This window comes from Arachis stenosperma, chromosome 7 (assembly GCF_014773155.1).
Source record: "Arachis stenosperma cultivar V10309 chromosome 7, arast.V10309.gnm1.PFL2, whole genome shotgun sequence".
NCBI lineage: Eukaryota > Viridiplantae > Streptophyta > Magnoliopsida > Fabales > Fabaceae > Arachis > Arachis stenosperma.
In genome coordinates, this window is record NC_080383.1 from 88,542,162 (window position 1) to 88,554,497 (window position 12,336).

General features: G+C 38.3%; 2 protein-coding genes across 3 annotated transcripts; one reads left to right on the forward strand and one right to left on the reverse strand.

Annotated features, from left to right (window-relative positions):
* Nucleotides 1–246: 246 nt before the first annotated feature.
* On the forward strand, nt 247–3,717 carry LOC130940596 (uncharacterized). 2 transcript variants are annotated; one of them, XM_057868787.1, is made up of 4 exons: nt 247–504; nt 1,970–2,466; nt 2,673–2,917; nt 3,040–3,717. In XM_057868787.1, exons 2-4 carry the CDS (start codon nt 2,018–2,020, stop codon nt 3,264–3,266), a joined length of 921 nt encoding a protein of 306 aa, XP_057724770.1. In that variant the 5' UTR covers nt 247–504; nt 1,970–2,017; the 3' UTR covers nt 3,267–3,717. The 2 variants fall into 2 exon arrangements, with proteins under 2 accessions (XP_057724770.1, XP_057724771.1); XM_057868788.1 differs by having other exon boundaries at nt 250–504; nt 2,088–2,466.
* Nucleotides 3,718–7,042: 3,325 nt separating this feature from the next.
* Nucleotides 7,043–7,674, reverse strand: LOC130940189 (uncharacterized). Its single transcript, XM_057868259.1, has 2 exons — nt 7,287–7,674; nt 7,043–7,201 (listed from the first exon to the last, which is right to left on the reverse strand). Exons 1-2 carry the CDS (start codon nt 7,603–7,605, stop codon nt 7,158–7,160), a joined length of 363 nt encoding a protein of 120 aa, XP_057724242.1. The 5' UTR covers nt 7,606–7,674; the 3' UTR covers nt 7,043–7,157.
* Between the last annotated feature and the right edge of the window lie 4,662 nt (nt 7,675–12,336).

Genomic DNA, 12,336 nt, shown 5'->3' on the forward strand with positions numbered 1-12,336 from the left:
TATTATTATAATTTTTTTAATTTTTTTATTTAAACAAAAAAAAAATTTTCATTTTATTTATTTATTTTTTATTTATCCAAACAACACACAAGTAATTCAATTTTTTTTATATTTTCTTTTTTCTTTTCTCTTATTTTCTTTCCGCCGTCCAAACCAAGTGAGTTAAATATGAAGTAACTTTTTGTATATTTCAAGAGGACTAAAGTGTCGATATTAACAAGGTAGACGCTGACCGTTTTTTTTTTTTAAAAGAAATACCAAAATCAGTAAATCCCTTCCAAGTTCCCGGTCTCCCATTTCCCTTCCCAGTCCCGGCTTCCTCAGCCGCCGCCATCCCCATCCTTCCCAGCCCACTGCCGGCCCCATCTTCTCCAATTCTCCCCCACTTCCAGCAGTCCGTTCTGCCATTCTTTCTTTCCCTGAGCTTGAAGCGGCGATTTCACTCCAGTCCGCCGAGCTCTGCCGTCATCCTCGCCCTCACCTCGTGCTCGCCTTCCAGTTCTGGTAGTGTAGTCCTTTCCTCTTTGATTCTTGCTGAGTTTTTACTTTTTGTTGATGGTTGCTGGTTTCTGTGTTGTAATTTCTGGTTGTGTGTTTTTTGTTGGTTATCAGATTTTTTGCTATTGCCTAGTTGTTCTTGCTGCAGGTTGCTCATTGCTGTGTTGTGTTGTTTTTGCTATTTGTTAATTGAGGCAATGTCCAGTTTGTTCTCTGAAATTCCTAGCGCTAGAGATAAACAGTCCTGGCTTTTTGAAAAGTACCAAATTGCTCCTGAATTTACAAATCTGAATTTTCTTCGCCCGTTAATTCAATATTGTGCTGACAAAGTGTTAGCTTGACATTAAGGTGACATATCTAAGATTTCAATATGATCAATTGGGTGCCTAAATTCATTTTGGTTTATTGATTTTATATTAGTGGAGAGGCTAAAATGAGTCTAATTAACCAATTTGGGACGACTATTTGATCCGAAGTCTTAACCATGTCACCTTCCTATTGGGAATGTCAAGCTAACACTTTAGTGCTCCATGTCAGCAGTCAGCACCGTGTTAACGACATTTGAATTAGGGGCGAAAGAGATTCGCAATTTGTAATTTCAGGGACCAATTTTATCATTTTCAAAAATCAGGGCTGTTTTGACTAGCATTGGGAATTTCAGGGACCAAACAGACATTACATCTTTGTTAATTTGTTAAGTTGTTAATCACTTAATTGATGTTGTGTTAAGTGTTATTAAATTTTTTGCTATGTTGTTATTGACTTATGTTAATTGCTGTTGCCTAGTTCTTGTTATTGGATTTTGTTGGTCATTAGATTAATTTGTGTATTTTTAAGATTTACTAGAATATATTTTTGTGTCTTTATTTATAATTTTATATATTTATTTTATTATGATTATGTTTTTGTAGCATTTTAAAATATTTTGGTATTTTTATCATTAACAAAGTTGAAATAACTTTGTCAGCCATTTAATGATCTAGGGGGTACTATTTACAGATTACTTTAAAATCCTGTTATAATCTCTTTATCTCATTCTCCTCTTTCCAAAACCATCAATCCAACCGTAGCCCCAGGTTAAACCCCCTCATCACTCATCAGTTTTTATTTGTGTTAAACCAGTGCTGTTGTTGGTCCTTCATTCCCATTCCCAAATGGTAGTAATTTTCAAAGCTCTGATACCCAACTTGTGAATCCATCAATTCGGTCCATAATGTTTTCACCTTGATGAGTAAAGATTAGAGCTTGCTCCATCATCAGTTAGTTGCCTCTGTTTCCTTATTTGGTTTTCCTTCTAAGAGAAAAGTTCACGCTTTTATTTAATTTCAAGTTGGTAACTTTCATTAGTGTTTTATGTTCAAAACTCATGTATGAATTTTTGGACCGAGTTAAATGCAGTAAGTCTAAATTGTAGTTACATCCAAATAATTCAATGTGCATTATTGGTTTTTTTCCCTTTCATGAATTACAGATAATTGTTCCTTGTGATTTTGTTGAAAGATTCTTGAGGACTTTTAAGATGCTGGCAATTGATCCTGCAACAAAATTATCTTTCAATCGATTGATTAGCAATGGTGATTTGGTTATAGTTTATGAAAGGCATGACAACCTGAAGGCCGTAACCGTGTCTGAAAGTACTGTACTGCAGAATCGATTCGGTGTCTTTAAGCATTCAGAATGGATAGGAAAGCCATTTGGGTCTAAAGTATTCAGCAACAAGGGTGGTTTTGTATATTTGTTAGCTCCAACACCGGAGTTATGGACTCTAGTTTTAAGCCACAGGACTCAGATTCTCTATATTGCGGATATTAGCTTTGTTATCATGTACTTGGAGGTTGTTCCTGGTTGCTTGGTTCTTGAATCTGGCACTGGAAGTGGATCTTTAACTACTTCACTTGCAAGGGCTGTTGCTCCTACGGGACATGTCCATACGTTTGACTTCCATGAGCAACGAGCTGGATCGGCCAGGTAACAAACAAGGAAGATGATGGTGATATTCTTCTGTGTGTGTTCATATATTTTTGTGTTTTTCACTTGTGCCTTTGCCCTTTTCTTACCTCATGATTGCATATTTGTGAACATTTACACACTGGTGAAGAAATATTCCAAAGGGTTGTGCGGAATATAGAACCATTCCTGTCTCATGTTTACTTGATTTATTTTCTTCTTCATAGGGATGATTTTGAGAGGACAGGTCTAAGCAGCTTAATCAGTGTGAGAGTAAGGGATATTCAGGGCGAGGGATTTCCAAGTGAATTTGCTGGCTTGGCTGATGCCGTATTTTTGGATCTACCCCAACCATGGCTTGCTATTCCTTCGGCTGCAGAAATGTTAAAACAAGATGGTACATTGTGCTCATTCTCCCCATGCGTTGAGCAAGTACAGCGATCGTGCGAAACACTTCAAAACAGCTTCACAGGTACATTCTCTATATTTAATAACTTTTGGTGCCGTTTTGTATGTCATTCAAGTTATCCATGCAAACTGCAGCTACCTGTATTAGACTGACGTAATTCCTAAATAAATTTTGCTTCTTTAAAGATATAAGAACATTTGAGGTGTTGTTACGCACATACGAAGTTAGAGAAGGGAAAATGGAAAACCTTAATGGAGACAACAATGGTTCTAATGGTTCTCTCCCTTGCAAGAGGAGGCAACGTTCCAATGGAAGCTATGCGCCGGACAGTATTGTTTCTTCCGTTATGGCTAGACCTTGTGGTGAAGCTAGAGGTCACACAGGCTATTTGACATTTGCGAGACTTAAATGACTCTGATGAAGAGTGCCACCATGTCCATCCATTTTTGTAGCAAGGAAAATAGGTCAATCTTAGTGCCTCCATTCAATTTGGCTATGTGCAGAGACAAGGATAACGTGGAGCATTAATCTATTGTGGAAGTGCGGGTTTTCCATGGGTTTGACTGCTATTGACCGATTTAAATGCATAAATGATCTAAATGTCAAATCGAATCAGTTAGGCTACCGTATTACTAGTTTTTGACCGGTCCGGTCCAGTAGTTTTGATACTATGTATTTTTTTTAGTAGGAATCGGATATTTTCTTCTTTGATTTGTCTTAATTATTACATTTAGTTATAAGGTAGATTATTCAATTTTTTGTTCTTTCTTGAAGGTGTCATATATTCATTCGAAAATGTCACATTACATGAGAAACAAATAATATTGAATTATCAATATAAATAATGATAGGTTTTATAATAAGATTTTTGTCTTTATTTTATAACATGATGCTCTTATCTTATAAAGGAGCAGAAAAAAATGATCTGGATCCATTTTTTCTAATCTCAGCAATAGATTATAAAAGCTGTGATAGAACATCTAACTGTGATAGAAGATCTAATTGTTTATAAATGTGCTTGTATGCATCCCGGATAAGGGATACTTGATGGAGTTTCATTCTTCTTCACAGTAGGTGTTTGTAGAAAAATTTTTAAAGGGCATTTTAAGTTTTTTTACTCTTCACACTTTCACATAAGCACCCACTTAACAATACCACCCCCATTTTTCATTACATTGCTACCCTCAGAAATGAATACCTTGTAAGATCTGCTGTGAAAACAAGACCATGGGCTCATGATCAATTGTTTTGTGAAGAGAAAAGTATAACAAATAAGCAAATACATAGTGGCTAGCTGTTGTTGCAATAGATATGAGTTGGTCATAAAAAAATGACCATTTTATATTTATCGGGATCGAAAGATAAGTTTTGAAGACTAATATCTCACATACCAAAATCACAATTCCTATCAACTCTTCATCCTCAACCAATGTAATTTTTCACAATTCCTATCAACTCTTCATCCTCAACCAATGTAATTTTTAGCAATCAATTTGTCTGAAAAGTGTAATTCTCATAAACCTTTAAAATAATATAAATTTATTGAATATCAAAATGTTTGATTTAAAATTTAAAAACTAATTTGAATATATACTCGTCAAAATCCATAAATATATAAAAGGGATTACATAATATCCATTATATTAAAATAATCCCTTAAAAAATTGGGATCAAATTTACATCTTCATGATAAGGAGTGCTATTTAAGAGCGTAATTGTGTGTGAAACATAACTTAAAATTGGAATAAAAACAGGGAATAAAATCAAATTTTAAGTGTTTAGTTTGAATTGAGACAAAATAAAAGTATCAAAATTGAAGGTACAGTGAAGGATTTATTTTGCAGAGTTAGATCCGATACTCTGGTGTTTAGTTTAAAGTAACTATTGTCTGCTACTGTAATGGCTATTGTTTAAAGCAAGTCTGTGATCAGAATATTCCTTCTGCACAATGCTGTTGGTCGCAAATTAAAGCATGTTCAACATTCCATTTGATACGTCGCTGTTACTCGGTACACATGCATTTTCATTTTTAACATTTCTACACCCCTCCATCCATCATTTTACAAAGTAGCATTTTTCATCATTTTATGCATGACCAAACCGCACCAATCTTCATCATAAATCTATGTTCATTTTTTATATATGTACGCGTGTGTGTTTGTTTTATATAATTAAATAGAGAAAATATTGAAAATCAACTTTTAGTTAGTTAACATTAACCAAATTTAATGTTTAAGTTTATAATTCAGAATTTTTTAAGGTTACCCATTTATGATTTTAAAGAAATGAGTTAATGTTAATTATAAAAAAAGGGTTAATTTTCTAACATTACTTAACTAAATAATATATAATCTTCACAAGTGGTATTGATATTTATCCTAATGAAATATTAGAAACTCAAACAAATTCTGCACAATTTCAAACTAGACTTCCTCATAATTAGACTAAATTAATCTGCAATATTTGATGCACAATTTTATTTTCTTAAATATTTTTTATAGATAATATTAGGTGTACACTAAAATCAATTGTTAATATATAATATATGTTAAAATATAAAATATACATTAAAAAAATTTTAAAAATACATATACACAAATACAAAATGGTTGATTTTGGTGTAGATATAGTATTTTTTATTCTTTATTTATAAACAAATAAAAAGTATCTTTAAAATTTAAGTATAAGAGTTTAAATATACATTTTAATTAATAATAGATTAATGACTATTAATTTATAAATATATTTTTTACTTTAGATTTTCTTACAACCATTATTCTCAACTAGTAATTGTTCACTGTGTAATTGTCCACTATCATGTGAAGTTTATTGACAAATCACTCCTATTTTCATTTTAGAAAATACAGTACTTAGAGCTCGTTTTTACCTTAAATTTGCATCTCATCTCATCTCTCACTATCATTTTTTAACGGTAAAACAAGCTCTTATAAATCCGAACATGACTTGGCCCAATTTCGTATAATAGTATCAAAAAGTTGTCTCTTTGCACTAGTATTTTTTCGGTGATTGTCTTTGCACTTGTATGAATTAAAAGACATGTTCTATTTGAATTTAAGAAGAATTCTTGTAGACAAATTTATATAGCCTGACCAACGGAGATAATGAGTCTCACTCTTTGCCGAAATAGGAAGGTACAAGCCAAATTTCAATTCTATTTGACTAGTCGGATTGGATTTATAAATAATTTTTTCTTTGACAGTTTCAAATATTAGATTAAATGGCTGAGAAACGTAATTTACAGTGAGATAGGTCCACCTGAGTTTTTGGTCCAAACATAACTTCAGTATAATAGCACTAAAAAGTTGGTCTCTTTGTAATCGTATAAAATTTAAAAATTGGCTCTATTTGAATTTATGAAGAACTACTATAAACAAATTTATATAATACCTCTTTTAGGGAAGATATTGTCAATTTCATTAATTATTCTCTCTATCTCCTCTCATCTATATGCATAACAATAATATGATCTCTTAAAAAAATCTTGGAAAATAATTTAACATCCAATATTTGTAAACAATGATAACCGTGAAGAAGATTATTAATAACAAGATTTTATAAGGAAAAAAAAAACCTATGTAATCGAAAGAATCATTATGGACAAACATTTTTTTAAAATTATCCGATCAATCTATTATTGTTTTTAAACCAAAACTGTCATTTCTTATATTATATATGTGCACAACATAATTTGATTCATGCACTTTTCTTTTTCTTCTTGTTCTTTTGCACTCTCAATATCTAGATTATATATTATTATAATATTCTTTTATGGAATGCATTTTGCTGTGTAGACATTTATAATAATGCCAAAAAAGTTGTTAACTTTAATTTGGTGTCCAAACTTTTTTTCCCTTAAATTAAAACAACAAAATCCTGCGTATTATTGGACATTTAGAATTGAAATTTAAGAAATTATTGTCATTCTAAGAAAAATATATTAATTAAAAATTAATTTTAATACATAATTTATTTTTATTTACGTTAACATATATCATCGATGTTGTATGGCAGAGCATGAAAGTAGTAAGAACTAAGTTGGATGCATGGATGTATATTAAGAAAAAATGAAAAATCATGAAAGTAAAACATTAAAAATCATAAAATAAACCCCCAAGAATATATTATTGTAATTAAGCTCATCATCACACTCTATCTTTATGGCACCCATTAAGATGGATCGATGATATAATACCATATTAGCATTGGACCCCAAAAGTTGGAAAAAGCAATCCTCACATGCACATGTGATTGAAAAGTAAATCTCTTATATTCCTTAGACAAATTATGGTTGGCATTTGCCCTTCAGCTTCAAGAGCACCAAAAGGCCTGTCAAAAAGTAACAAACAATCCATAAAGAGGGGATGGAAGAAAACAAGAGAGTTAATAGAATGAAAGTAATTTATATACATACATTGGAGCAAATTAGTTATATGTGTTGTCTTGTTCTTGTTTGGGTTGTTGAGCTTTCTGAGCAATTCCTCGTCAGAGCAAATAATGTTACCAGCAGGGGAGACCAAGAACACCCTTCTCCTTAGGGGAGGAGACCACAATCCACTCTGCTGGTAATCGAAATCGAACTGCGACGAGTCCAAGAACTTCCCAAGAAGCCTCTCAGAGACTGATTTTGGTACCAATTGAATGCTTGGAGTAGTTGGAGTACTCTTGTGGGAGGAATAGTTAGAGGCAGTTTCCAGTGATAAATAAGGAGAAGACCCTTCAGACACAGACATTTTGTGAAAGTGTTCAAGAGAATTATTTATGCATGCATGTGTTTCTCAAAGGAAGTGGATATATGACTAGACTTCCTTATTGGTGTAATGCCTTTGGCCCTTCAATGGGAGATCATAGTGCTTTTATATTTGTAAATCAAGGAAACAAACTTAGAACTTCCTGACTTTTTTTCTCAAATATATCTATGTGAGTATTTTTTTTTGTAAATACTCTTATCACATTCTCACATAAAAATTACATTATAAATCGTTAGATGATTCGGTTAAATATATTCAGTCAAATATATTAAAAAAAAAGATGTCATTATATCATCGAATGGTTCACAATATTATCTTTACCTATATAAAGATGTTATCATAAGAATATCTACATTTTTATAAAAAAAAATAAAATAAAATGAGTCATTCAACTTGTAAAATTATATATTCAAAAATTTAAGATGTTGAATCCTGTATAATAAGTGTACAGAATGCTTCTGATACGGGTTGAGAGGAGGATCGGGAACCTGCGGGTCGGATCGGATGTTGGACGGCCCTGATGGAGCGGGGGGGAGGTACCTGCAAAGACACTCCGACGCTCAAGTCAGAATAGATCTAAGAGGTATAAGGTGTGTGGGATGAATGAATACCTGGAGGGACCTGGGTCCTCTATTTATAGGTGATGGTGATAATCTTATCTTATCTTATTTGCTTAAGATAAGGGAGATGTTTGAATTCGAAAGTTAGTTAGAGGATCTAGAGGGCCGATTTGGTGCCTTCTAGAAAGTCGAGATGGGTTGACCCGGTAAGCCGGGTTCGGGTTTTGGTCATGGGTCCGGGGTCCGTGGGCCGGATTCGTAACAGTTGCCCCCGCAGCGGGAGAGCGAGTGAGGTCGGTTTCTCGCTGAGAGTTTGAGATGTTCTCTCATCGTGTCTTCGAGTGTTCGTTTGGTGACGAGGTCGGTGTCTCGATTTCGTTTGGTAAAGGATCTGTCCTGACCGCATTTTGGTCTTTGACGTGACCTTTCCGTGCCTGCTGCGCCTGTTGCGTTTTTTGAGGCGTAATTGATTAGTTTGCTTTTCCGAGGGGGGCATTTATTGAGGAGGTGTTTTCTCCTTTTTGCCCCTATTATTTTCATTATGCCCAGGGTCAGTTGTGTCCTTTCGTCTTTTTGAAACCGTTTCGTTTTGGCTTCTATTTTTCTCGTCCGTTTTTTCTTTTGAAAGAGAACTTCTCCCTTTCCTGAGAAAAAAACTGCTTTAGTGGATTTTGCTTTCTGGTGCTGTTTCTGCTTCTCCTCATTTCCCAGTGTTTCTTTCAAGTTTTCTTCTGCTTTTACCAGGTTGGTTTTTTCTTTTCTGCTATTTCTTCCATACGTTTGTTTGTGTGCCTGTTCCTGTTTTTGTCTTGCTGTGTTTGGCGTTTTGAGTTTGGGGAAGGGGCTGAGCACCGCCATTTTCTGCTTTGCTTTGTAGTGGTGTTTAGGTTTTATTTTTCGTAATTGTGTCGAGTTGGTAGGCTGATGGTGGCGCTCCTCCCTGTTTTAGGTATGCAGCGTCGGAGAAATGAGGGTGTAGGCGCCCCCATTGCCCCTTCCAGGGGCGTTCCCAATCGCTATGGTTGGGTGACCAGCGATGTGTGGGGCGTTCCGTCGCGGATGACGGAGGGTGATCTCCAACGGCTCCGCGATCAAGGGGCAATTTGTGGTGGCGGTGAAGAGGAGGGACGATACGAGCTCGTGCTCCCTGATGCGGATGAGCGCGTCTGCTATCTAAACCTTCATTCTCCCACCGTGCCGGACTGGATGTGGGTCTACGAATCCATGTTTACTCGGCTCGGAGTGCGGTTCCCTTTCTCCCCGTTTGTTCAGGGTTTACTTAGTCGGTGTTCCGTGGCACCGTCTCAGCTTCACCCGAACAGCTGGGCAGCCGTTCGGTGCTTTGAGTTGGTGTGCCAGTATCTCGATCTTCCGGCTTCGGTTCCCGTTTTTCTTTTCCTTTTCTTGTGCACTCTTCCGACTAAGGAGGGGAAGCATAAGAAAGGGTATATGTCTTTCCGGGCTCAGCCTCATCGTCGGATTTTTGGGTTGTTTGAGGATTCCTTTCACGGGTTTAAGTGGGAGTATTTTAAGGTGCGTCCTGTTGAGGGGCACCGCCCGTTTTGGCTTACCCTGGAAGGCGAGCGCCGGTTTCCGACGTATTGGAATTTTGGCGCCGGGCCGTCGGTTCTGACCAAGGTTTCTTATGACGATTTGTCTCGGGAGGATAAGGATGTCGCCAGCGTTTTGTGGCACTTGTTTGGCGAACGTCCGTTGAATCCTCGAGACGTTATGGGGGATCCCGAGGCTTGTCGGACATATATTGGTGTGTATTTATTTTTTTTTTTTTAACTCTTCTATTGATTTCTTTCAGTTGAGATGGCTGGCGGGCTGACTACCTTGGCGAGGCTGAAGGCAGCGTTGGGTCGGGAGGACGGATCGTCGTCTCCGTCGACTCCCGTTTCGAATCCGACTGTGGATTCTCAGGTTCCCTCTCAGGGGGTGGTTTCTTCGGGGGCGGCTACTGAGGCTCAAGTTCCTCCGGGTTCGCCTGAGGTGGTCATGTTGACGGGTGTTGAGGCTTCTCGGAAGAGGAGTAGGGCTGAGGAGCCTTTTAGTGAGACTTTTGAAGGGGAGGGTCTGGTCCCTAGTGTGATGGACCGACGTTTTGACGCCACGGGCTTCATCGATCAGCACTTGATGCCTGGAACAGAGTCATTTTTTGATGGCTGCGATGTCTCGTTCCAGGCTGAGTCGGTTTACCGTGCCCTTCTTCGTTCTGCTGTGGTTGTTCGGAAGGCTGAGCCCGTGATGGCCCAAGCGGGTTTGTTGGAGAAGAAGTTTCGACAGGCTCAGGCTGAAGTGACTAAATTGAAGGAGGAGCTCCAAGTCGCCAATACTGCAAAAGAGAAGGCGGCGAAGTCTTCAGAAGATGCCGGGGCGGAGATACTCCGACTTGCCGGTATTGAGACTTCGCTTCTTTCTCAATTGGCGGCGGAGCGCAAGCGAGCCTCGGATGCGAGTTCTCAAGCTGCCTTGCTTCTCGCTGAGTCGGAAACTCTGAAGGCTGAGGTTGAAGCTCTAAAGAAGGAGAAGTCGGCTCTGTTGGCTGACGCTAGGGACGCCGTTGCTGCTACCGAGGAAACGATGAAGGCTCAGGTTCTGGTGCTGGCCCCTGGTGTGGATGTGTCCGAGATGGGAGCGTTTAAGACCGTCCGTGATGGTCGGATTGTTGATATTGAATAGTTATCTTGTATTTTATTTTGAACTTTGTTTGTTTCAGAACATTTTGGATTGGCCAAGGGCCGTGACTTTTTGTATACCGTTTAATGGCATTTTCGGCTGTTCGGGCCTTTTGTATGATCCGTTTGTGGCTTTTACTTGGCCGTTTGGGCCTTTCTGCAATTTTTGTTTGTTTTATCGTAACCGTTCGTTTGGTCAGTTTTTTGGATATCCGTGTGTTCGGCCTGGAGGGTGATCAGTCCTCCAGTGATGGCCGTGTCTTCGTTCCGTGTTTTGAGGAACAGTAGTGGCTTGTAATGGGGATGAAGTGAAAGTAACTTGTAAGAAAATTTATTTAAATGGTTTGGGCCTCGTTAAAACCCTTCGTGAGGGAAAGAGTACCCGAGGTTTCTAAAAGATAAAAATAAAGGAAAAACCTTAAAAACAGATGGTATCTTTAAAAAATAAGGGGAGACTCATTTAAGTATAGTATCTTCGTAGGTTGGCTGCGTTCCAAGTTCTTGGTATTTCGCTGCCGTCTAGTCGTTCGAGTTTATACGCTCCTTTTCCAATTACGGCCTTGACTCTGTATGGCCCTTCCCAGTTGGGGGCGAGCTTTCCTTCTCCTTTGGTCGGAAGGCCAATATCGTTTCGTCGTAGGACGAGGTCGTTGTCCGCGAATTCTCGTCGGATGACGCCGTGATTGTACCTTAGGCTGATCCTTTGTTTGAGTGCTAATTCTTTGACGTGGGCTATGCTTCTTTCTTCGTCCACGAGGTCTCGTTCTGCTTCTTCGTCGTTACCTCCAACCGTTTTTCTGGGGCTGGGGTCCCCGATTTCTACTGGGATGACTGCTTCAACGCCGTATGTTAATCGGAAGGGCGTTTCTCCCGTGCTCGTTTGGGGTGTTGTTCGGTATGACCACAGGACTGATCCCAACTCTTCTGCCCATAATCCCTTGGCTTCGTCAAGTCGTTTCTTAAGTCCTTTAACAATGATTTTATTGGCGGATTCCACCTGTCCGTTTGTTTGGGGGTGTTCTACCGAGCTGAAGCGATGGGATATGTGTAATCCTCCTAGGAGTTCTCTGAATTTTTTGTCTGTGAACTGGGTTCCGTTGTCGGAGATGATGACCTCGGGAATTCCGAACCGGGTAATGATCTGTCGCCAGACGAACTTCCGGCATTGGGTTGCTGTGATGGAGGCCAGGGGTTCGGCTTCAATCCATTTGGTGTAGTAGTCTATGGCGACGATAAGGTATCTGAGTTGGCCGGGTGCCGTGGGGAAGGGCCCGACGAGGTCGATTCCCCAACTGCCGAATGGCCGTTCTGCCGATATCACGTTGAGTGGGTGTGGGGCGGCTTGGTGGATATTGGCATGCCTTTGGCATTTGTCGCAGCTTTTAGTTAGTTGTATGGAATCTCGTATGATCGTGGGCCAGAAATAGCCGGCCCTGATGATTTTTTGGGCTAGCGTTTTCCCTCCGATGTGG